The sequence below is a fragment of the Somniosus microcephalus genome, chromosome 23, assembly GCF_052327205.1.
Source record: "Somniosus microcephalus isolate GS21.2 chromosome 23, FLI_Smic_1.0, whole genome shotgun sequence".
Classification (NCBI taxonomy): Eukaryota; Metazoa; Chordata; class Chondrichthyes; order Squaliformes; family Somniosidae; genus Somniosus; species Somniosus microcephalus.
The window spans coordinates 58,631,737-58,657,427 of NC_141009.1; the positions used below are offsets into that span (position 1 = coordinate 58,631,737).

The 25,691-nt window shown below is 50.3% G+C and overlaps 1 protein-coding gene across 4 annotated transcripts in view; it reads right to left on the bottom strand.

The window, feature by feature from the left end:
• The window catches only part of LOC147101891 (uncharacterized), a 275,980-nt gene that overhangs the window by 116,244 nt on the left and 134,045 nt on the right, over nt 1–25,691 (bottom strand). For all 4 annotated transcript variants that reach the window (XM_085965912.1, XM_085965910.1, XM_085965908.1 and 1 more), the window contains exons 4-7: nt 9,409–9,486; nt 6,149–6,358; nt 4,207–4,296; nt 1,811–1,888 (exon numbers count right to left, since the gene is read on the bottom strand). In XM_085965912.1, the coding sequence (XP_085822038.1) occupies nt 1,811–1,888; nt 4,207–4,296; nt 6,149–6,358; nt 9,409–9,486 (456 nt within the window). The remainder of the gene's footprint in view (nt 1–1,810; nt 1,889–4,206; nt 4,297–6,148; nt 6,359–9,408; nt 9,487–25,691) is intronic.

Genomic DNA, 25,691 nt, shown 5'->3' on the forward strand with positions numbered 1-25,691 from the left:
AGAATGAGAGGCGATCTTATTGAAACATATAAGGTTCTGAGGGGGTTGGACAGGGTAGATGCTGAGAGGATGTTTCCCCTCATGGGGGAATCTAGAACTAGGGGGCGTAGTCTCAGAATAAGGGGTCGTCCATTTAAGACGGAGATAAGGAGGAATTTCTTCTCTCAAAGGGTCGTGAATCTTTGGAATTCTTTACCCCAGAGAGCTGTGGAAGCGGAGTCATTGAATATATTCAAGGCTGAGATAGACAGATTTTTGAGCAACAGGGGAGTCGAGGGTTACGGGGAGTGGGCAGGAAAGTGGAGTTGAGGCCAAAATCGGATCAGCCATGATCTCATTAAATGGCGGAGCAGGCTCGAAGGTCCAAATGGCCTGCTCCTGCTATTTCTTATGTTCTTATGGCTGAGGACTGCAAGAATTTAACCAATGCCTCAATTAATTTCAACCGGAGTACTCACTCAATCCTGATGGCATTAGGGAACTTAACGCAGCAGGGGCTAAAGGAGGCAGCATGGGTCAGCCTTTGCCCAGATGTGAAATTGAGGCTGAATGAATTAGTAAGGAATATCGTTTGAGCTTTATTCCACCAGACTTGGCCACTGGACTTGGCCCACACAGCCCTGGGATCGTTTGGGCCCGAATGGGTTAAGGCTCACTTAGGGGATTGCCAGTTTGACGGTTGTTTGTTTGTGGCCCTGTACCCACGTAATGGCACCCAAAAGTTGCATTTCCCATTGTACATTGTGGATATTTGGATGACAATGTCACGATGAGAGCCACCGAGAGCCCGATGTATATGTATGCTCTACATAATGAAGCTACTCAGTCCTCCTCGGAAATTGACCTGAGATTTTGTCGGTGTATGTGTGTGATAGTATCCATCAGGGCAATGGTAATTTAACATCCTGTACGGATCGAGCTCGTTCCTGTAATGTTGAAGTTGGGTGGTTGTTGGGATGGAGCCCGGCAGCTGTGATGAACACAATGATACACCCAGTTCTTAAGCTGGTGCTGTTTCAGTTAATTGTGCTGGTAATTTTGATTTACTATGGATTGCGTGTTGGAAAACAAGGGCTACAGCTGGACAATGCTGTTGAACAGGCTAAGATGATTATACAAATTTTACCCAGACAACTCCTGGCAGAAAGGACAGAGCGAAGAATCGGACGAGTGTGGGAACGAGAATCCACACTACCTGAGTACCTTAATGTCCCGGGCCGTCTGTGGGACCAGCGCACGATGAGTTAAAACAGCTTTCTGATGAGCATGAGATTGTAAGCTATGTATTGTGTTAAGGAGTTTAAGGCAAATGTATCTCCACAGATAAAGAGGGAAATATAACCAAGGTAAGTGTGAGTGGGTGAGAAGGTGAGTGGGCGAGTAGGTGAGAAGCTGAGATTCTGAGTAGATGGGAGGGTTCAGTAGGTGAGAATGTTACGCAGGTGAGTAGGTGACAATGTGAGTTGTTGAGAATCTGAGTAGATACGAGGGTTCTGTAGGTGAGCAGGCGATAAGCGCTGAGAAGATGGGTGGTTTTAGTAGGTAAGGAGGCGAGATGGTGATTAGTTGAGAAGGTGAGCAGGTTCACTAGGCGAGAAGGTGAGGATGTTGAGAAGTTGAGAAGATGAATAGTTGGGCGGTCTCGGTTGGCCGGACGGTGAGTAGGTTAGGTTGATCTCTGAAAAACAGTTGAGCTGGTTGGCCCTAATACCCTTTTTCTGATTCTAGAAATGTTCATGCTCTGAGAACTTGATGTTCTATGTCAGCCTCTGTTAGTTTTTAAAGTGTTTGCCAGTATCTGTCACCCTACCTGCAGGTGTAGGTTCCTGGGTTTCGGGGGCTGTCTCTGGTTCTGGCGCTGCCTCTGGTTCTGGCTCTGCCGCTGGTTCTGCAGGAGGTGAACACACGGGGACAATCACACAGTGATTTTTGAGAGAGAATGGATTGAAGGGTAGGGTGGCAAAGTAAATACGTGTGATGGAGAGTACATGAGTGGATGGGAAGGTGCGTAGTTGGATGGGAAGGTGCGTAGTTAAGCAGATGAGTCGAGGGAGGGTGAGTCGGAGGGATGAGTCGGGGGGGGGTGTCGGGGGGGTGGGGAGTCAGGGGAGGGAGAGGGGATGGGGAGGATTGGGAGGAGGGGGAGGAGGAGGAGGAGGGGAGGGGAGGGGGAGTTAGGGGAGGGGGAGTCGGGGGGAGGGGGAGTCGGGGGGAGGGGGAGTCGGGGGAGGGGGAGTTGGGGGAGGGGGAGTCGGGGGGAGGGGGAGTCGGGGGGGAGGGGGAGTCGGGGGAGGGGGAGTTGGGGGAGGGGGAGTCAGGGGGAGGAGGGGGAGTCGGGGGAGGGGGAGTCAGGGGGAGGGGGAGTCAGGGGGAGGGGGAGTCGAGGGGAGGAGGGGGAGTCGGGGGAGGGGGAGTCAGGGGGAGGGGAGTCGAGGGGAGGAGGGGGAGTCGGGGGGAGGGGGAGTCGGGGGAGGGGGAGTTGGGGAGGGGGAGTCAGGGGGAGGAGGGGGAGGAGGGGGGAGGGGGAGTCAGGGAGGGGGAGTCAGGGGGAGGGGGAGTCGAGGGGAGGAGGGGGAGTCGGGGGGAGGGGGAGTCGAGGGAGGAGGGGGAGTCAGGGGGAGGGGGAGTCAGGGAGGGGGAGTCAGGGGGAGGGGGAGTCGAGGGGAGGAGGGGAGTCGGGGGAGGGGGAGTCGAGGGGAGGAGGGGGAGTCAGGGGGAGGGGGAGTCAGGGAGGGGGAGTCAGGGGGAGGGGGAGTCAGGGAGGGGGAGTCAGGGGGAGGGGGAGTCGAGGGGAGGAGGGGGAGTCGGGGGGAGGGGGAGTCGAGGGGAGGAGGGGGAGTCAGGGGAGGGGGAGTCAGGGAGGGGGAGTCAGGGGGAGGGGGAGTCAGGGAGGGGGAGTCAGGGGGAGGGGGAGTCAGGGAGGGGGAGTCAGGGGGAGGGGGAGTCAGGGAGGGGGAGTCAGGGGGAGGGGAGGAGTCGGGGGGTGGGGGAGTCGGGGGAGGGGGAGTCGAGGGGAGGGTGGGGAGGGGGAGTCGGGGGGAGGGGGAGTCGAGGGGAGGAGGGGGAGTCAGGGGGAGGGGGAGTCGAGGGGAGGAGGGGGAGTCAGGGGAGGGGGAGTCGAGGGGAGGAGGGGGAGTCGGGGGGAGGGGGAGTCGAGGGGAGGAGGGGGAGTCGGGGGGAGGGGGAGTCGGAGGGAGGGGGAGTCGGGGGGGGTGGGGGAGCCGGGGGAGGGGGAGTCGAGGGGAGGGTGGGGAGGGGGAGTCGGGGGGAGGGGGAGTCGAGGGGAGGGTGGGGAGGGGGAGTCGGGGGATGGTGGGGAGGGTGAGTCAGGGGGAGGGGGAGTCGGAGTGGGAGGAGGGGGAGTTGGGGGGGGTGGGGGAGTCGGAGGGGGAGTTGGGGGGAGGGGGAGTCGGGGGGAGAGGGAGCGGGAGTCGGGGGGAGGGGGAGTCGGGGGGAAGATTATTTTGATATTTGATAAAGATTTGGGCTGGTTGGTTCTAATACTTTTTCCTGTTCCTAAAATGTTTTATATTCTGAGAATTTGATATTCCCTGTCAACCTCTGTTAGGTGTTCATTTTTTCCACATAATTATTTGCCTTATGGGCATCGCTGCCCATCCCTATTTGTCCTTGTGGTGATCCACCTTCTTGAACCGCTGCAGTCCGTGTGGTGAAGGTACTCCCACAGTGCTGTTAGGAGGGAGTTTCAGGATTTTGACCCAGCGACGATGAAGGATCGGCGATACATGTCGAAGTCAGGATGGTGTGTGACTTGGAGGGCAACTTGGAGGGATGGTGTTCCCAAGCACCTGCTGCCCTTGTCCTTTTAGTTGGCGGAGGTTGTGGGTTTGGGAGGTGCTGCTGAAGACGCCTTGGCGAGTTGCTGCAGTGCATCTTGTAGATGGTACACACTGCAGCCACGGTACACTGGTGGTGGAGGGAGTGGATGTTTAAGTTAGTGGATGGAATGCCGATCAAGCGGGCTGCTTTGACCCGGATGTTGTGAAGCTTCTTGAGTGTTATTGCAGCTGCACTCACCCAGGCTAGTGGAGCGTATTCCCTGACACTCCTGACTTGTGCTTTGTAGGTGGTGGAGAGGGTTTGGGGAATCAGATGAGTCACCCGCCACACAATAACCTGACCTACTCTAGTAGCCACGGTTTGTATGTGGCCGGTCCAGTTGTTCCTCACTATCCGTGCCCCTACCTGCAGCTTCTGGCTCAGCTGGCAGAGCTTCCTCCGCGGGTTCGGGGACAGCTGCTTCTGATTCGGCTTCTTCTCCTGGGGCAGGCGAAGCTGTGGACACACAGATGGACAATCACAGAAACAGGCCATTCACCCATTGCATCTCTGCTGGTATTTCTCTCCAGGTGGACCGTCCAGTCTAATGCCAAGTCCTGCCTGCTCGCCGACACCCTTTTCATATTCCCATTTTTCAAACAACAACCTAATTCCTTTTAAAAGAATTGATGGATTCTGCCACAGTTTGTGATTTCCACATTCTAATTCCCCTTTTGTAAAGGACTTTTTTCCAACCTCGCCTTTAATTCATGGGAAATGACAAATGACATCCTTTGTGACTGTGACAAAGGTAAACTATCCCTCCTCATCCTTCTTGACTTGTCTGCAGCCTTTGACGCGGTTGACCACTCCATCCTTCTCCAACGCCTCTCCACTGTCGTCCAGCTGGGTGGGACTGCACTCACCTGGTTCCATTCTTATCATTCTAATCGTAGCCAGAGAATTACCTGCAATGGCTTCTCTTCCCGCTCCCGCACCATTACCTCTCATCCATGCCTTTATTACCTCTAGATTTGACTATTCCAATGCACTCCTGGCTGGCCTCCCACATTCCACCCTACGTAAGCTTGAGGTCATCCAACACTCGGCTGCCCGTGTCCTAACTCGCACCAAGCCCCGTTCACCCATCACCCCTGTGCTCGCTGACCTACATTGGCTCCCGGTTAAGCAACGCCTCAATTTCAAAATTCTCATCCTTGTTTTCAAATCCCTCCATGGCCTCGCCCCTCCCTATCTCTGTAATCTCCTCCAGCCCCACAACCCCCCCCACCCCTGAGATATCTGCGCTCCTCTAATTCTGCCCTTTTGAGCATCCCTGATTATAATCGCTCAACCATTGGAGGCCGTGCCTTCTGTTGCCTAGGCCCTAAGCTCTGGAATTCTCTCCCTAAACCTCTCCGCCTCTCCACCTCTCTTTCCTCCTTTAAGACGCTCCTTAAAATCTACCTCTTTGACCAAGCTTTTGGTCACCTGCCCTAATTGCTCCTTATGTGGCTCAGTGTCAAATTTATTGTCTTATAACACTCCTGTGAAGCATCTTGGAATGTTTTACTATGTTAAAGGTGCTATATAAATACAAGTTATTGTTGTTGTCATGCCCAGTCTCTCATTATTAACCTTATCTGGCATCCCGAAGACCTCCATCAAGTTGCCCATTTAGCCGTCTTACCTCGAGTGAAAAAAGCCCCAACTTCTCCTTCATAACTCCAGCTCCCCATCCCTGATAACCTTGAGGTAGACATACAGTGGACCATTTACGTTGCTTTTATGCCCTCCTTATAATGGAGTGCTGATAACTGTGTACATAATGCTCTGGTCTCCATATACAAAGGATATAGAGGCATAGGTGACGGTGAGAGGTTATAACTGTTAGGAAAGATTGAACAAGCGGGGGCTCTTTTCTCTAGAAAAGAGAAGGCTGAGGGGTGACCAGATAGAGCCTCCCTACACTCGGAGATCCTCGGCTTTAAGGAGACCTGGAGTCAGTTTAGAGGCCGGTACGTTGCACGTGCTGAGGGACGTCAGCTGCTGAAGGACAGCAGGTGGCCTCACCATTTGGGGTCCAGCCTGGGAAGTGGCCACCTGAAGACTGATCGAGTATATTTTAATTTTTTCTACTGATAATGGCCGCAGCATTTTCTTTCCCAGGGACTGGACGGTATCAGTGATGACCAGCAAGTGCCTGAGATGATCCGCGAATGGCCTCAGCTGCCCGTTATGATAACCTCCTGCTGGTTGGGGGTCAGTGGTGGCAGTCAACACAACGGGCGGGACCCGGGCAGAACTGTTCCCCGTCTGCCACTGTGAGGATGAGGTTGTCTCTACTGCCCCCCATTCCAGCTCCTACCTGGTACGGTTGCTTCCTTGCTCTCGGCTGCAGTCTCCGCTGGTGGCTCAGCAGGGGTGGCAAGGGGCAGGACATTTCTCTCAAAGTACCCCTCATTTGTGATGTTCCCGGCTGGGGAGTAATGGGCCACCGCCATTGCTGTCTGCCCACTCACCGAGTAGGCAATTGCCATTTCTTTGGTATCCTTCCATAACAGCTGGGTAAAATGGCCTAATGGGGACAGAACAAGTCAACAGTTAATGTGTGGTGTGTTAATAGGTTCATGCGTGCATGTGATTGTGTGCGTATGTAGATGTGTCTGTGTGCGTGTACTGGTGTGTATGTATGAGTCCGTCAGTGCAAGCATGTGTGTGTGCGTTTTTTGTGTGTGCACGCATGTGTGTGCTTGTACAGGTGTGTATGTATGCATTTGTGTTTGTGTTTGTGTTTGTGTTTGTGTGTGTATGCATGTGCCGCCACAAATGCATGCGCGCTTCTGTGAATGTTTGTGCCCATGTGCATGTCTCAGTGTGTGAGGATGTGTGTGTGAGTGTGCACAACCCCACAATGTCGGAATGATTCAGCACCGAGCTGTATGACTGCACGGCAACAGCACCCCATCCTCTCCACCCACTCCATCCACTCCCTCCACCCCCTCCCTCTACTCCTCCATCCCCTCCACTCCCTCCACCCCCTCCCTCCACCCCTCCATCCCCTCCACTCCCTCCACCCCCTCCCTCCACCCCTCATCCCCTCCACTCCCTCCACCCCCTCCCTCTACTCCTCCATCCCCTCCACTCCCTCCACCCCCTCCCTCCACCCCTCATCCCCTCCACTCCCTCCACCCCCTCCCTCTACTCCTCCATCCCCTCCACTCCCTCCACCCCCTCCCTCCACCCCTCCATCCCCTCCACTCCCTCCACCCACTCCCTCCACCCCTCATCCCCTCCACTCCCTCCACCCCCTCCCTCTACTCCTCCATCCCCTCCACTCCCTCCACCCCCTCCCTCCACCCCTCCATCCCCTCCACTCCCTCCACCCACTCCCTCCACCCCTCATCCCCTCCACTCCCTCCACCCCCTCCCTCTACCCCTCCAATCCCTCCATCCCCTCCCTCCACCCCTCCAATCCCTCCACCCCCTCCCTCCACCATTCCCTCCACCCCCTCCCTCCACCCCTCCATCCCCTCCACTCCTCCATCCCCTCCACTCCCTCCACCCACTCCCTCCACCCCCTCCTCCACCTCCTCCAGCCCCTCCCCATCCACCCCTCCACTCCCTCCTCCACCCCCTCCACTCCCTCCACCACCCCATTCCCTCCACCCCCTCCAACCCCTCCTCCACCCCTTCACCCCCTCCACCCCCTCCTCCACTCCCTCCACCCTTACCTCCCCCTCCTCCCCCCCCACCCCCTCCTCCACTCCCTCCACCTCCTCCACTCCCTCCTTCCCCTCCACCCCTCCACCCCCTCCACTCCCTCCTCCACTCCCTACACCTCCTCCACCTCCTCCACTCCCTCCACCCTCCCTCCACTCCCTCCACCCTCCCTCCACTCCCTCCACCCCCTCCACCCCTCCACTCCCTCCACTCCCTCCACCCCTCCACTCCCTCCACCACCTCCACCCACTCCCTTCACCAAAGATGCGTGGGTAGGTTGATTGGCCATGATAAAAATTGGCCCTTAGTGTTAGGGGGGATTAAATATGTGGGGTTACGGGGTTACGGGGATAGGGCTTGGGTGGGATGGCTGTCGGTGTAAGGACCGGGTGCTAGGGTTTGGATGATCAGCCATGATCTCGTTGAATGGCGGAGCAGGCTTGAAGGGCCGAATGGCCTACTCCTGCTCCTAGTTTCTATGTTTCTATGTTTCCTCCACTCCCTTCACCCCCTCCTCCACTCCCTCCACCCTCCACCCCCTCCCTCCACCCCTTCGCCGTGCCTGATTTGTTACACAACCTATGTTGCCTTGCAAAATTCACTGTTGCCCTCCATAGTGTGTGTGCCTGTGCTGGGGCCTGATTCAGGCGAATCAAGGTGCTGAGATTGGGAGGAACACTGGACTTGCAACACCAGAGCGCTCCGACACAAGTCAGTCCTGAGTTCAGTCACCCCACTGTGGGCGGTGACAGGTCAAGGCCGGCTCTTCCACACAGGAAGAGGAAATAAAACAGCAGACAAGCCGTTTCTTTGTCGACGGGGCCTTTTTCGCACTGCAGGCCACACAAGCGAGCAGCCGAACCTTTCAGACTGGAAGGACGGGTGTGAAGAAAAGGCCAGAAGCATGTGGATCAGCCCTTGTGTGAGGGGGAGGCTATACTATCAGCAGAGGAAAACAATATGCAAAATACCACGGGGTGCCGTGGAGGGAAGATCACCAGAGAAGATGAGGTCAGTGACAGTCTGGGAAACGATGGCTTGATGTGAGGTCGTGGTCCAGGGGGAGGTAGGAGGAGGAATATGAGAGTTGGCATTCAGCCTCTGCAAGGTAGAGGTCAGTTCGCCAAACAACAACAGCACCACCCTTGTCAGCAGGTTTAATGACAAGGTCAGTGCTGCAAGTTCAAAGGGTTAGAGTGGGTGAGGGGAGCAAAGAAATTGAGATGGAGGATGTCACACTGGCAGTTCTTAATGAAAAGACCAAGAGAGGGCAAGAGGCCAGAGGGGGGGGTCCAGGTGGAAGGAGAATTTTGAAGACAGGAGAAAGGGAGGAAGACTCCTGGCCAAAGAAATGACCATGGAGGTGGAGACAATGGAAGAAGAGCTCAGCACTGTGCCGAGCTCAAAATTCATTGAGGTGGGGGCATAAGGGGGTGAAGCTGAGGCTTTGCTAAGTACTGATCGTTTGGGGTCAGAGAGGGGAAGGTCAGAGGTGATAGTGAAAACACAACCAAGGGCGAGATTGGAAGGAGGGATGGGGTTGGATGAAAGTGAAGGGGAAGAAAGATCAGGAGGGCCATTGGTCTCCAAATGGCATTGAAGTTTGCGATCCTGACAGGAAGAGGAAAAGCTTTTTGTTAACGCACTGGTTGAGCCGAAGGATGAAACGGAACCAATGACCAGGACAGCTCTGAGATAGAGTGAGTTGTGGCTGCTGAAGAGAGAGGCCGAGGCGTGAATGTGGCGACGCATGACGTTAAGCGTGGATCTCAGGAAGCGGCGAGAGCAAGTGAGCAAAGGAGGCTGGCGTTCCCAGGGTATTCCAAGGTTTACAGTGGTGAGGTGTGAATGGATGGGCAGAGAACGGCTGTAATCAGAGGCAGGTTACAAGATGAACACACTTACCAGTTTGCATGGCAAATCCTGGATTGCTGTAATCATAGTCTTTAATTTCCTCATACCAGGCATCCACTGGATCCTTGCCTGAAATGAAACAATTTGTCAGTCTTGCTTCGTGAAACGAGAGATTTGAACAGCACACTTAAAGCAAGAGGACACCTGGAAACAGCGGAGCTATACAGGCAAGGAGACACTACTGGTCACATCACCAATCACCTTGAAGAATAACCCTGCCCACACTGTCTGTAGGGAATGGAGAATAATACAGGTCACATGCTGTAAGACAACAAATTACTTTTATCCGTTTTTTATCGTACGTTACTTTGTCAACTCAAGATTAACTTTATTAATGAAGCTGACACTGGTTATAAAAGGAATGAATGACAGTAATTCAACTTTAACTTGGAGTGACCTCGGGTTGATAGATCCTCAGTCTTGGGAGCTGGCCTGACACGTTCCTTCTTTACCGGTATTTCTAGACGTCCACTGACATCTCCTCTTCAGAATCTGTTGATTATGGGTGCGCACTTTAGCTTAGGGGTCATGACTTCTTTATTCCTCATCTCTCCTTTCATGTCTACATCAAACAAGCTCCAATTAAGAAAGGGATAGATTAAAGTCTTCTGTAGTCATTGTTTTGTACAATCTATTGGAGTGGTGCTAATTTAAAGACATGACTTCACCACACGTATAGGTTTCTTGACATATTTCCTCCTGATAATCATCTGGGCCATTGATTGTTGTATGTGGCATCGACACCAATTTGCTTTGAAGTCTCAGCATTTTCTCGTGAACTTGTGACGGGAAGCTCTTGCACATAGCAGACAAGCAGCCCATCATGTTTGCTGATGTCACTGAAGGACCAGGAACCCTTCAATCTCTCCTCAAGAGGGAATGGACCACGTCCAATATCCACTTTCATCATGGTCCTCCTGAGTACAACTCTCCATTCGAGACTGCATCAAGTGATCACTGTATTAAATAATCACGCTGCACCAAACTCGCATAATAATTTTTCATGATGCAAAGCACGCGTAACATATTGGGCCGGAGTTCCCGCCCCCCACGGGTGCGTACGAGGTGTGTATGACCCGTAGGGGCCTCGCAAGTGCCGCTTTCAGGCGTACGAAGCGCATGCACTAAAACCCGGCACTTGCGATCTGTCAAGAATTCTTTTGACAGATCATCCGCCTGCCCGGAAAAAGGGCCTCCGCGGGCAGAGAGTTCCGCTTTCTGTACAACCTCCGCCCGCTGAAAACCTTTCAAAACCGTACGCCTGGTAAAAGCAGGAGTAAGGCCTGCTGTTACCAGCACAAGAGTTTAACAAAATAACTTTTTTTTCACTCATTTATAATTTAAAAATACTTTTAAAAATGGTAAGTTTATTTTTAGCCCCGTAAAAAACTTTAATTATTTTTTCCAAAAAATGTAATTATTGTTTAAAATATTTAACTTAATGTAATTTTAACTAATTTTAAATACGTGATTGAAAAAAAAAGTATTTAATGTTTTACTGTGTTTTTTAAGTGATCCCCATTCATACTTTTGACAGTTCTGTGCGTAGAGACCTGTCAAAAGTGTGAAGGGGGATTCCCTTCTTTGATTGGTTCCGCTTGCGAACCGCATGCGCCCCGGGATACCTGGGGCTCTGCGCGCACGGACCAGGATCGGAAGTCTCGCAACCTACGGAGCCAGCAGGTAAGTGCGTAGATTTTTAGAAAATCCGACCCAATGTCTGAGAATTCGTCTCACTGCGCAGATTAAACTGACGAGGATTACAATCATAACAAACTGAATTACCACAAATAGCATCGACATAATCTGCACCCAAGGGTGTTGCCCGAAGTTATACGCAAATTCCCACCATTGAGGACTTTAGGCTGAGTGATAGGTGGGAGAGGGTGTCCGAATTGTACAACTGCCCTCAAGGCCTCTGCCTGTAGGTGATGTTGACTTGTATCTCTGTTGTGTTGTGTACTCGGACTGGGGTTAGGATAGCTTGACCCACTTTGGTCATTTCTGATCGTGTAAAACACAATGTGGGTTTGTCCATTCAACAATCGGTCAAGCTGACAGCTGTTTTTTCCCCACAGGAAAGCAGAAATTCGGTACCTTAGCGCCTCCCGTTAGCGCCTCCGGGGGGCGACAATGGGGCGCTAACGACTTACCGCCCAAGCGCGGCGAAATGAACGACTCCTGCTGTGGTTGTGAGGTTTGCGGCGGCGGTAACACATTGCGCCACGATCTCCTGTGCCCGGAGATTGTGACGTCATTGTCCTGCGCATCGCCCCGGTAGTGCCCCGGACCCGAACTTCGGTTCCACCCCCTGCAGCATCGCCGGGCGACCACACCGACAGATGCAGGAGGTGTTCATCGGGAGGCCGGGTGCTTCGTGCTTCGGGGCGCAAGTTTAAGGGGATGTTGGCGTGGAAGTATAAAATTTGTTGCAATGCCTTATTTCAATTTTTTCCATTTTTCTTCGGCAGCAATCGATCAGCCCGACACTCTGCTGGAGCGCACGGGGCTGATCAGGCCGGATCGTGGCTGCCGTCGGGGACCAGTTAACTGGTTCAAATGCAGAGCCTGCAGCGATGGCCCTTCCCTTTAAAGGAACCTCGGATCACGGCAGCGCTGCACGGGACATTGTGCAGCGCTGCACCACTCCCGCCCCGCCTGCGTCCTTCAGCGCTCCAGGAAGGAAGTGCAGCGATTGATTTAGCGTTCCACTTTCTTCCCGGAACGCTAACAGCCAACTTAGGGGAAGCTCAGAATCATTAGCGCCTGCTGCTAATTTTTCAGGATTTCAAAAATTAGCGTATCAAATGGGACGATACCGAATTTCTCCCCCCAAGAATGTTCTTCTCCATTGTCTAAAGATAGTGAGACCAGGTGATCTGTGATATTCTCCATTCACTCAGCTTAATGTGGGCAAGTGACTTTTGTTAATCTCCATTTCCTATGGACGTGGGCAGGTGACCGGTGTGATACTTCATTCATTTAGGATAATATGGGCAGGTGACATGTGTTATTCTGCATTCACAGAATCACAGAAACCCCACAGTGCAGATAGAGGCCATTTCGGCCCATCGAGCCTGCACCGACACATATCCCACCCGATCCCCGTAACCCCTACACACCAACACATATCCCACCCTATCCCTGTAACCCCACGTATTTAATCCCCCTAACACTAAGGGTCAATTTATCATAGCCAATCAACCTAACCCGCACATCTTTGGACTGTGGGAGGAAACCGGAGCACCCGGAGGAAACCCACGCAAACACGGGGAGAATGTGCAAACTCCACACAGACAGTCGCCCGAGGCCGGATTCGAACCCGGGTCCCTGGCGCTGTGAAGCAACAGTGCTAACCACTATGCCACCGTGCTGCCCTCTCAGGTTGGACTGGACAGGTGAGCTGCGTTATTCTCCATTGCCTATAGACAGTTTGGGCAGAAGTCCTGTGTTATTCTCCATTCTCTCAGATTAGTGTGGGTAGGTAACCTGTGTTATTCTCCATTACCTTAGAACAGTATGGACAGATGACTTCTGTTACTCTCCATTCCATTCGGACAGTCTGGGCAGGTGATCTGTGCAATTCTCCATTCCCTAAGGACAGTGAGGGCATTTGCCCTGCGTTATTCTCCATTGTCTAAGGACAGTATGGGCAACTGACCTGTGTTATTGTCCATTCCCTAAGGACAGTTTGGGCAAATTACCCTGTGTTATTCTACAATCCCTAAGGACATTGTAGGCAGGTGACCTGTGTTATTCTCCATTGTCTAAAGACAGAGAGGGCAGGTGCCCTGTGTTATTCTACAATCCCTAAGGACATTGTAGGCAGGTGCCCTGTGTTATTCTCCATTGTCTATGGACAGTATGGGCAGGTGCCCTGTGTTATTCTCCATTGTCTATGGCCTTGCCCCTCCCTATCTCTGTAATCTCCTCCAGCCCTACAAACCTCCGAGATCTCTGCACTCCGCCAGTTCTGGCCTTTTGGGCATCCCCGATTTTAATCGCTCCATCATTGGCGCCCGTGCCTTCAGCTGCCTAGGCCCTAAGCTCTGGAATTCCCTCCCTAAAATTCTCTACCACTCTTTCCTCCTTTAAGATGCTTCTTAAAACCTTCCTCTTTGACAAAGCTTTTGGTCATCTGCCCTAATATCTCCTTATGTGGTTCGGTGTGACATTTTGTTTTATAACGCTCCTGTGCAGCGCCTTGGGATGTTTTACTATGTTGAAGGTGCTATATAACACACATTGTTGTTGTTGTCTACAGATAATGAGGGCAGGTGACTTGTTAGGGCAGTATGGGCAGATAACCTGTTATTATTAAATGTCCACTGACAGTGTGGGCTGGTGACCTCAGTTATTCTTCAATCACTATGGACAGTGTCTTATTCTCCATTCTGTAAGCTTAATGGGGACACATCATTCTCCATTCCTTTAGTTCCATGAGAGCAGATGACCTGTGTTATCCTCCATTCCCTGTAAACAGTTTGGCCAAGTGTCCTCTGTTATTCTTCAATCTCTACAATGTGGGCAGGTGACCTGTGTTATTCTCCATTCCCTAAGTACAATGTGAGCAAGTGATGTAGAAGTTCAGCCATGATCTTATTGAGTGGTGGAGCAGGCTTGAGAAGCCATATGGCCTACGCCTGCTCCTATTTCTTATGTCCTTATATTCTTGTATGTGGGCAGGTAACCTGAGTTATTCTACAATCCCTAAAGAAAGTTTATCAGGTGACCTGTGTTATTTTCCAGTCACTAAGGACAATGTTGAGAGGTAACCTGTGTTATTTTTTTTATTTTTTCTCATTCACAGAATGCGGGCATCACTGGCAAGGCCAGCATTTATTGCCCATCCCTAGTTGCCCTTGAGAAGGTGGTGGTGAGCCGCCTTCTTGAACCACTGCAGTCCCTGTGGTGAAGGTACTCCCACAGTGCTGTTAGGGAGGGAGTTCCAGGATTTTGGAAGGAACAGCGAAATATTTCCAAGTCAAAGTGGTGTGACAGAGAGGGGAGTGTGGAGGAGGTGGTGGTGTTCCCATGCACCTGCTGCCCTTGTCCTTCTAGGTGACAGATGTCGTGAGTTTGGAAGGAGCTGTCGAAGAAGCCTTGGCGAGTTGTTGCAGTGCATCTTGTAGATGGTCCACACTGCAGCCACAGTGCGCCGGTGGTGGAGGGAGTGAATGTTTAAGGTGGTGGATGGGGTGCCAATCAAGCGGGCTGTTTTGCCCTGGAGGATGTTGAGCTTCTTGAGTGTTGTTGGAACTGCACTCATCCAGGCAAGTGGAGAGTATTCCATCACACTCCTGAATTTCCACTCTTACTTCCCTCAGCAAACTAGGATACATCCCATCTGGACCGGGTGACTTATCTACTTTAAGCACTGCCAGCCTTACTAGTAAATCCTATATAAAAATATCTATTTTTATCTCATCCAGTATCCCAGAAACCTTCTCGTTTACCATAGCTTTAGCAAAGTCCTCTTCCTTGGTAAACACCGAGGCAAAGTATTCATTTCAGCCATGCCTTCTGCCTCCACTAATATTTCTCCATTTTGGTCCCTAATCAGCCCCACTGCTCCTCTGATGACCCTTTTACTGTTAATATATAGAAGACCGTTTGGATTCCCTTTTATGTTAGTACAGTAATCTCGGATGTAATGCTTAAGTTATCCACCAGAGGGAGACAAATGCAAAGGGATTATAATTACTAGTCTTAAGGTAAAATTGCATTGTGGGTTGAATGACATCATAGATCCTCCATGTTGGTTTGCTCGTGCAGTTGAATTAGAGTGCATGCCTGTAGCTTGTAAGAGTTCTGTTCTCTCCTGGTTCTGTGTAAATTAAAAGCAAGTTTTGAGTTCCTGAAGTCTCACTTATATCCCTTATTTGGACCTTAACCACTCGGATACAACAGTTAGCCGCCAATTTATCTCGTACTGTCTCTTTGCCCCTCTTATTTCCTTTTTCACTTCTCCTCTGTACTTTTTATATTCAGCCTGATTCTCCCTTGTGTTATCAGGTTGTCATATGCCCATTTTTTCTGCTTCATCCTACTTTCTAACATCTTCGTCATCCAGGGAGCTCTGGCTTTGGTTGCCCTCCCTTTCCCCCTTGTGGGAATGTACCTAGACTGTCCCCGAACCATCTCTTTAAAGGCCGCCCATTGCTCCATTACATTTCTGCCTGCCAGTCTTTGACTCCAATTTACCCGGGCCAGATCCCTCCTCAATTCGCTGAAATTAGCCCTCCTCCAGTTAAGTATTTTTATGCTAGATTGCTCCTTGTCCTTCTCCATAACTAATCTAAAGCTTACGATACTATGATCACTATTCCTGAGGTGCTACCCGACTGTGACATTCTTCAATTGACCCACTTCATTCCCCAGGACTAGAACCAGCAATACCTCCTTCCTTGTTGGGCAGGAAACATACCGATCAGGAAAATTCTCCTGAACACACTTCAGATATTCCTCCCCTTCTCTACCCTTAACATAATCAATATTGGGGTAGTTAACGTCTCCCATTATTATAGTTCCTGCACCTCTCAGTAATTTCTTTGCAAATCAGCTCCATCTCCTATCCACTATTTCGTGCTCTATAAAATATGCCAATGTCCTTAGCGAATGGCGAATAACACAGCTCACTTGCCCAGATGGTCTTCAGGGAATATAAAATAACACAGGTCACCTGCCCACACTGTCCTATAGAGAATGTAGAATGAGACAAGTCACCTGCCCACATTGTCATAGGGAATGTAGAATAATATAGGCACCTTCCCATACTGTCCTTAGGGACTGGAGAATAACGCAGCGGCAGCTGTGGGAGCGGCGGCTGTGGGAGAAAATAAAGGTTGGTGATTTTCAGGCCCAGTCAAGTAGCGGGAGCAGCGGCAGAATTCGAGAGTGACGTCACAGTGCAGAAAGTGACGCCGGCGCAGGGGAAGAAGCTGATTGGTGAGTAGTGGGTGAGTGCTATTTTTTTTTCAATTTTAAGTTTATTTCTTTTAAGGTAGTTCATAGTTAAGGTAGTTCGAGAGAGCGAGAATCTGAGAGTTTAAATTTGAGGTAAGAGTTTTTTTAATTAAAAGTATGTCAGGGGACCTCAGTCCCATGGCCTGCAGCATGTGGGAATTCCTAAATGCTTCTTGCAGTCAGGATGAGACCACATGTGCAGTAAGTGCCAATGGTTTGGCCAACTTGAGATCCGGTTTTTGGAGCTCGAGCATTAGCTGGAGGCACTGCGGTGTACTCGCGAGGCTGAGAGTTACGTGGATAGCACGTTTTTAGACATGGTCACCCCGCAGCTTAAGAAAGTGCAGTCAGAGAGGGAATGGGTGACCACCAGTCAGAAGAAGGGGGGGCAGACAGGTAGTCAGGAAAGCCCCAGAGTGCATCTCACTCAACAACCATTTTTCTGTGTTGGAAAAAGTGACGGTTCCTCTGGGGAGTGCAGCCAGAGCCAAGTTCACGGCACTGTGGGTGGCTCAGCTGCACAAGGGGGGAGGAGTAAGAGTGGAAGGGCAATAGTGGTAGGAGACTCAATAGTGAGGGGTGCAGGCAGGCGTTTCTGCAGCCGCAGACGTGACTCCAGGATGGTATGTTGCCTCCCTGGTGCCAGGGTCAAGGATGTCACTGAACGGCTGCAGGGCATTCTGGAGGGGGAGGGCGAAGTCAGAGGTCGTGGTTCACATTGGTACCAACGACATGGGTAGAAAGAGGGATGAGGTCCTGCAACAAGAATTTAGGGAGCTAGGTAGCAGATTAAAAAGTAGGACCTCAAAGGTTGTAATCTCTGGATTACTCCTGGTGCCACGTACTAGTGAGTATAGGAATAGGAGGACAGAGCAGATGAATGCGTGGCTAAAGAGTTGGTGCAGGAGGGAGGGCTTTAGTTTCCTAGATCACTGGGTCTGCTTCTGGGGAAGGTGGGACCTGTACAAGTCGGATGGGTTGCACCTGAACCGGAACGGGACCAACATCCTTGCGGGGAGGTTTGCTAGTGCTGTTGGGGGGTTTAAACTAACTTGGCAGGGGGATGGGATACGGAGTGGAGCTATAGTAGGGGGTGATGCACAGCCAAATATAGAGGAAAAAACAAGTCAGCCTGGAAGGCAGAGCAAATATGTAATGGCACAAGGGAGTATGGCAGGGCTGGATGGCATTTTATTTTAATGCAAGAGTCTTACGAGTAAGGCAGATGAATGGAAGGTGTTGATGAACACATGGGAATATGATATTGTTGCTATCACAGAGACATGGTTGAGGGAGGGGCAGGACTGGCAGCTCAATATTCCGGGGTATAGAATCTTCAGGCGAGACAGAGGGGGGTGTAAAAGAGGAGCGGATGTCACAATATTAATCAAGGAGTCAATTACTGCTGTAAGGAGGGATGATATCTTAGCAGGTTCCTCTAATGAGGCCATATGGGTAGAACTTAAAAACAAAAAGGGGGCAAGCACTTTGCTGGGAGTGTACTATAGGCCCCCAAACAGTCAGGGGGAGATAGAGGAACAGATATGTAGGCAAATCTCAGAGAAGTGTAGAATAGGGTAATAATAGTGGGGGATTTCAACTTCCCCAATATTAACTGGGATAGTCAAGAGTGTGAAAGACTTAGAGGGTGCGGAATTCTTAAAGTGCATCCAGGAGAGTTTTTTGAGCCAGCATGTAGAAAGTACTACAAGAGAGGGGGCGGTACTGGACCTAATTCTAGGGAATGTAGCCGGGCAAGTGGTAGAAGTGTCAGTAGGAGAGCATTTTGGTGACAGTGACCATAATTTGGTGAGATTTAAGGTAGTCATGGAAAAGGACAAAGATGGACCGGAAATAAAGGTTCTAAATTAGGGGAAGGTCGATTTTAATATGATAAGGCAGGATCTGGCCAAAGTGGACTGGGATCAGCTACTTGTAGGAAAATCCACATCAGAGCAGTGGGAGTCTTTCAGAAAGGAAATGGAGAGAGTACAGCGCCAACATGTTCCCGTAAAGGTCAAGGGTGGGACCAACAAGTCCAGGGAACCTTGGATGTCAAGGGATATACAAGAATGGATTAGGAAAAAATGGGAGGCTTTTGGCAGATACAAAGGATTAAAAACAGTGGAAGCACTAGAGTATAGAAAGTGCACGGGGTTATTTAAAAAATAAATTAGGAGAGCGAAGTGGAGGCATGAAAAAACACTGGCAGGCAAAATAAAGGAAAATCCCAAGGTGTTTTACAAGTATATTAAGGGCAAGAGGATAACCAGGGAAAGAGTAGGGCCCATTAGGGACCAAAGTGGCAATCTGTGTGCAGAGCCGGAAGATGTAGGTGAGGTTTTAAATGAATATTTTGCATCTGTGTTCACTATGGAGAAGGACAATGTAGGCATAGAAATCGGGCAGGGGGATTGTGATATACTTGAACAAATTAGCATTGAGAGGGAGGAGGTACTAATGGTTTTAGCGGGCTTAAAAGTGGATAAATCCTCAGGCCCAGACGAGATGTATCCCAGGCTGCTGTGTGAGGCAAGGGAGGAGATTGAAGGGGCTCTGACACAAATTTTCAGAACCTCTCTGGCCACAGGGGATGTGCCAGAGGACTGGAGAACAGCTAACGTAGTACTATTATTCAAGAAGGGTAGTAGGAATAAACCAGGGAATTACAGGCCAGTGAGCCTAACATCAGTAGTAGGGAAATGATTGGAAAAAATTCTGAGGGACAGAATTAGTCTCCACTTGGAGAGGCAAGGATTAATCAAGAATAGTCAGCATGGCTTTGTCAGGGGGAGATCATGTCTAACCAATTTGATTGAATTTTTTAAGGGGGTTACTAGGTGTATGGATGAGGGTAGTGCAGTTGATGTAGTCTACGTGGACTTCAGTAAAGCTTTTAACAAAGTCCTGCATGGGAGACTGGTCAAGAAGGTAAGAGCCCATGGGATCCAGGGCAATTTGGCACATTGGATCCAAAATTGGCTTAGTGGCCAGAGGCAGAGGGTGATGGTCGAAGGTTGTTTTTGTGACTGGAAGCCTGTGTCCAGTGGTGTACCGCAAGGATTGGTGCTGGGTCCCTTGCTGTTTGTAGTGCACATTAATGCTTTAGATATGAATGTAGGAGGTATGATCAGTAAGTTCGCAGATGACACAAAATTGGTGGAGCAGTAAATAGCGAGGAGGGAAGTCTCAGGCTACAGGACGATATAGGCGGGATGGTCAGATGAGCAGAACAGTGGCAAATGGAATTTAACCCAGAAAAGTGTGAGGTGATGCATTTTGGGAGGACTAACGAGGCAAGGGAATACACAATGAATGGTAGGACCCTAGGAAGGACAGAGGATCAGAGGGACCTTGGTGTGCGTTTACATAGATCCTTGAAGGCAGCAGGACAGGTAGATAAGGTGGTTAAGAAGGCATATGGGATACTTGCCTTCATTAGCCGAGGCATAGAATATAAGAGCAGGGAGGTTATGATGGAGCTGTACCAAATGCTGGTTAGGCCACAGCTGGAATACTGTGTGCAGTTCTGGTCGCCACACTATAGGAGGGATGTGATTGCATTGGAGAGGGTGCAGAGGCCATTCACCAGGATGTTACCTGGACTGGAGTGTTTCAGCTATGAAGAGAGACTGGACAGGCTGGGGTTGTATTCATTAGAGCAGAGAAGGCTGAGGGGGGACCTGATTGAGGTGTACAAAATTATGAGGGGCATAGATAGGGTAGATAGAAAGGAACTTTTCCCCTTAGTAGAGGGGTCAATAACCAGGGGGCATAGTTTCAAGGTAAGGGGCAGGAGGTTTAGAGGGGATTTGAGGAAAAACTTTTTCACCCACAGGGTGGCTGGAATCTGGAACTCACTGCCTGAAAGGGTGGTAGAGGCAGGAACCCTCACAACATTCAAGAAGCATTTAGATGAGCACTTGAAACGCCATAGCATACAAGGCTACGGACCAAGTGCTGGAAAATGGGATTAGAATAGACAGGGCTTGATGGCCAGCGCAGACACGCTGGGCCGAAGGGCCTCTTTCTGAGCTGTATAACTCTATGACTCGCTATGACAGTCCACCTGCCCAAACATCCATTGGGGACTGGAGAATAACCCAGGTCACCTGCCCACACTGTATTTGGGAATGGAGAATGTCACAGTTCACCTGCCCTCACTGTCAACAACAACAATAACTTGTATTTGTATAGTGCCATTAATGTACTAAAACGTCCCAAGGTCAACTTCTGATAATGTCCTTAGGGACTGAAGAATAACATGTCTGCTGACCACACAGAGAATGGAGAATAACACAGGTCACCTGCCCACACAGTGAATGGAGAATAACACAGGTCACCTGCCCACACAGTGAATGGAGAATAACACAGGTCACCTGCCCACACAGTGATGGAGAATAACACAGGTCACCTGCCCACACAGTGATGGAGAATAACACAGGTCACCTGCCCACACAGTGATGGACAATAGCACAGGTCACCTGCTCACACAGTGAATGGAGAATAACACAGGTCACCTGCCCAAAAATCTCTATCAATCATGACTCATACCTCACATTCATAGCTTCACCCTCACACACTTAGTACTGCTGCAAGCCTTACACCCATGTCTCACAGCTTGCACACATTGCCAGCTATGCAAGCATGACAGACATATCACCCAAACACATTACACCACACTCACTGACACACATCACCCAAACACACTGCACCACACTCACTGACACACTTCACCCAAACACATTGCCCCACACTCACTGACACACTTCACCCAAACACATTGCACCACACTCACTGACACACTTCACCCAAACACATTGCACCACACTCACCCAGACACATTGCACCACACTCACTGACACACTTCACCCAGACACATTGCACCACACTCACTGACACACTTGACCCAAACACATTGCACCACACTCACTGACACACTTGACCCAAACACATTGCACCACACTTACTGACACACTTCACCCAAACACATTGCACCACACTCACTGACACACTTCACCCAAACACATTGCACCACACTCACTGACACACTTCACCCAAACACACTGCACCACACTCACTGACACACTTCACCCAAACACACTGCACCACACTCACTGACACACTTCACCCAAACACATTGCACCACACTCACTGACACACTTCACCCAAACACATTGCACCACACTCACTGACACACTTCACCCAAACACACTGCACCACACTCACTGACACACTTCACCCAAACACATTGCACCACACTCACTGACACACTTCACCCAAACACACTGCACCACACTCACTGACACACTTCACCCAAACACATTGCACCACACTCACTGACACACTTCACCCAAACACATTGCACCACACTCACTGACACACTTCACCCAAACACATTGCACCACACTCACTGACACACTTCACCCAAACACATTGCACCACACTCACTGACACACTTCACCCAAACACATTGCACCACACTCACTGACACACTTGACCCAAACACATTGCACCACACTCACTGACACACTTCACCCAAACACATTGCACCACACTCACTGACACACTTCACCCAAACACATTGCACCACACTCACTGACACACTTCACCCAAAGACATTGCACCACACTCACTGACACACTTCACCCAAACACATTGCACCACACTCACTGACACACTTCACCCAAACACACTGCCCCACACTCACTGACACACTTCACCCAAACACATTGCACCACACTCACTGACACACTTCACCCAAACACACTGCACCACACTCACTGACACACTTCACCCAAACACATTGCACCACACTCACTGACACACTTCACCCAGACACATTGCACCACACTCACTGACACACTTAACTGGTTGCTGAAATCAAACTTTTGTTTGTTCCACATTTACTGTGTACTGTTTACTGTTTAAAATCTAAATTTCCCAGCTTTAAGCAGGGTTAAAAAGGGATAAACAAGTCCTACAACTCCGAGCAGCTGAAGGCAGTAAACAAGGGAAACTGGAGTAATCTGGTTAACCTGGTTCTCCTGTAGCTGGGCTCAGCTCAGCAAGTCTTTGTTTCAGGGCCTATAAAAACAGGCTTCGAAGTGCGATTTTGCAGTGAGTGCGATTTTCAACAGAGTGCTGAGAGTTGGGTGAGTCAGGGAGTTAGGTGAGGCAAGGCCTCAGAGCTTCGGCGGGTGCTTCAGCGGTAGAGCGGGCCTACAAAGGGCTCCAGAGACCAGGTAAGGCTTACTTTACTGGTGGTATTGAACTAAGTTAATTTAAATTGATTAAAGGGGTAGGTCATGCCAGGAGTGCCCAGCCCCGTGATGTGCTCCTCTTGCTCTATGTGGGAATTCAGGGACGCTGCCAGTGTCCCTGACCAACACGTGTGCCAGAAATGCATCCAGCTGCAGCTACTAACGGGCCGTCTTGCGGCGCTGGAGCTGCGGGTGGATGGGTTGTGGAGCATTCACGATGCTGAGAGGGTCGCAAATTACTCGTACAGTGAGTTGGTCACACCGCAGGGTAGGGCTGCACAGGCAGAAGGGAAATGGGTGACCACCAGGCGGAACAATAGAAGCAGGCAGGTAGTGCAGGAGACCCCTGTGGCCATCCCCCTTTCAACCAGGTATACCGCTTTGGATACTGTTGAGGGGGATGACTTACCAGAGGAAGGCAGCAGCAGCCAACTTCCTGGCGCTGGGGGTGCTCCTGCTGCCCAGGAAGGGAGGAAAAAGAGTGGGAGAGCAATAGTGGTAGGGGATTCTATAGTAAGGGGAACAGATAGGCGTTTCTGTGGCCGTAGACGTGAATCCAGGATGGTTTGTTGCCTCCCTGGTGCCAGGGTCAAGGATGTCACTGAGCGGCTGCAGGGCATTCTGGAGGGGGAGGGCGAACAGCCAGAGGTCGTGGTCCACATTGGTACCAACGACATGAGGTCCTGCAGCAAGAATTTAGGGAGCTAGGTAGAAGATTAAAGAGCAGGACCTCAAAGGTTGTAATCTCTGGATTACTCCCGGTGCCACGTGCCAGTGAGTATAGGAATAGGAAGATAGAACAGATGAATGCGTGGCTAAAGAGTTGGTGCAGGAGGGAGGGCTTTAGTTTCCTGGATCACTGGGTCTGCTTCTGGGAAAGGTGGGACTTGTACAAGTCGGACGGTTTACACCTGAACCAGAGGGGGACCAATATCCTTGCGGGGAGGTTTGCTAGCACTGTTGGGGGGGGTTTAAACTAACTTGGCAGGGGGATGGGATACAGAGTGGAGCTATAGTAGGGGGTGATTTACAGCCAAATACGGAGGAAAAAACAAGTCAGCTGGGAAGGCAGAGCAAATATGTGAAGGCAAAAGGGAATATGGCAAGGCTGGAAGGCATTTATTTTAATGCAAGGAGTCTTGCAAATAAGGTGGATGAACTGAAGTTGTTGTTGAACACATGGGAGTACGATATTGTTGCTATCACGGAGACATGGTTGAGGGAGGGTCAGGACTGGCAGCTCAATATTCCGGGGTATAGAATCTTCAGGCGAGACAGAAGGGGGTGTAAAAGGGGAGGGGGTGTTGCAATATTAATTAAGGAGTCAATTACTGCTGTAAGGAGGGATGATATATTAGCGGGTTCCTCTAATGAGGCCATATGGGTAGAACTTAAAAACAAAAAGGGGGCAAGCACTTTGCTGGGAGTGTACTATAGGCCCCCAAACAGTCAGGGGGAGATAGAGGAACAGATATGTAGGCAAATCTCAGAGAAGTGCGAAAATAATAGGGTAATAATAGTGGGGGATTTCAACTTCCCCAATATTAATTGGGGTAGTCAGAGTGTGAAAGGCTTAGAGGGTGCAGAATTCTTAAAGTGCATCCAGGAGAGCTTTTTGAGCCAACATGTAGAAAGTCCTACAAGAGAGGGGGCGGTACTGGACCTAATTCTAGGGAATGTAGCCGGGCAAGTGGTGGAAGTGTCAGTAGGAGAGCATTTTGGCGACAGTGACCATAATTCGGTGAGATTTAAGGTGGTCATGGAAAAAGACAAAGACGGCCCGGAAATAAGGGTTCTAAATTGGGGGAAGGACGATTTTAATATGATAAGGCAGGATCTGGCCAAAGTGGACTGGGAGCAGCTACTTATAGGAAAATCCACATCAAAGCAGTGGGAGACTTTCAGAAGGGAAATAGAGAGAGTACAACGCCAACATGTTCCTGTAAAGGTCAAAGGTGGTACCAACAAGCAAAGGGAACCTTGGATGACAAGGGATATACAAAAATGCATTAGGAAAAAAAGGGGGGCTTTTGGCAGTTACTAAAGATGGAGGAAGCCCTAGAGGAGTATAAAAAGTGCAGGGGCATACTTAAAAAAGAAATTAGGAGAGCGAGGAGGGGCCATGAAATAACACTGGCGAGCAAAATAAAGGAAAATCCTAAGATGTTTTATAAGTATATTAAGGGCAAGAGGATAACCAGGGAAAGGGTAGGGCCCATTAGGGACCAAAGTGGCAATCTGTGTGTAGAGCCAAATGATGTAGGCGGGGTTTTAAATGAATTTTTTGCATCTGTGTTCACTATGGAGGAAGACGATGTAGACATAGAAATCGGGCAAGGGGACTGTGATATACTTGAACATATTAGCATCGAGAGGGAGGAGGTACTAGCGGTTTTAGCAGGCCAAAAAGTGGATAAATCCCCAGGCCCGGACGAGATGTATCCCAGGCTGCTGTGTGAGGCAAAGGAGGAGATTGCAGGGGCTCTGACACACATTTTCAGAACCTCTCTGGCCACAGGGGATGTACCAGAGGACTGGAGAACAGCGAATGTAGTACCATTATTCAAGAAGGGTAGCAGGGATAAACCAGGGAATTACAGGCCAGTGAGCCTAACATCTGTGGTAGGGAAATTATTGGAAAAAATTCTGAGGGACAAAATTAGTCTCCACTTGGAGAGGCAAGGATTAATCGGGGATAGTCAGCATGGCTTTGTCAAGGGTAAATCATGTCTGACCAATCTGATTGAATTTTTCGAGGGGGTGACTAGGTGTGTGGATGAGGGAAATGCTGTGGATGTGGTATACATGGACTTCAGTAAGGCTTTTGACAAAGTCCCGCATAGGAGACTGGTCAAGAAGGTAAGAGCCCATGGGATCCAGGGTGCCTTGGCACGTTGGATCCTAAACTGGCTGAGTGGCAGGAGGCAAAGGGTGATGGTCGAAGGTTGCTTTTGTGACTGGAAGCCTGTGTCCAGCGGGGTACCTCAGGGATCGGTGCTGGGTCCCTTGCTGTTTGTGATCTACATAAATGATTTGGATGAGAAT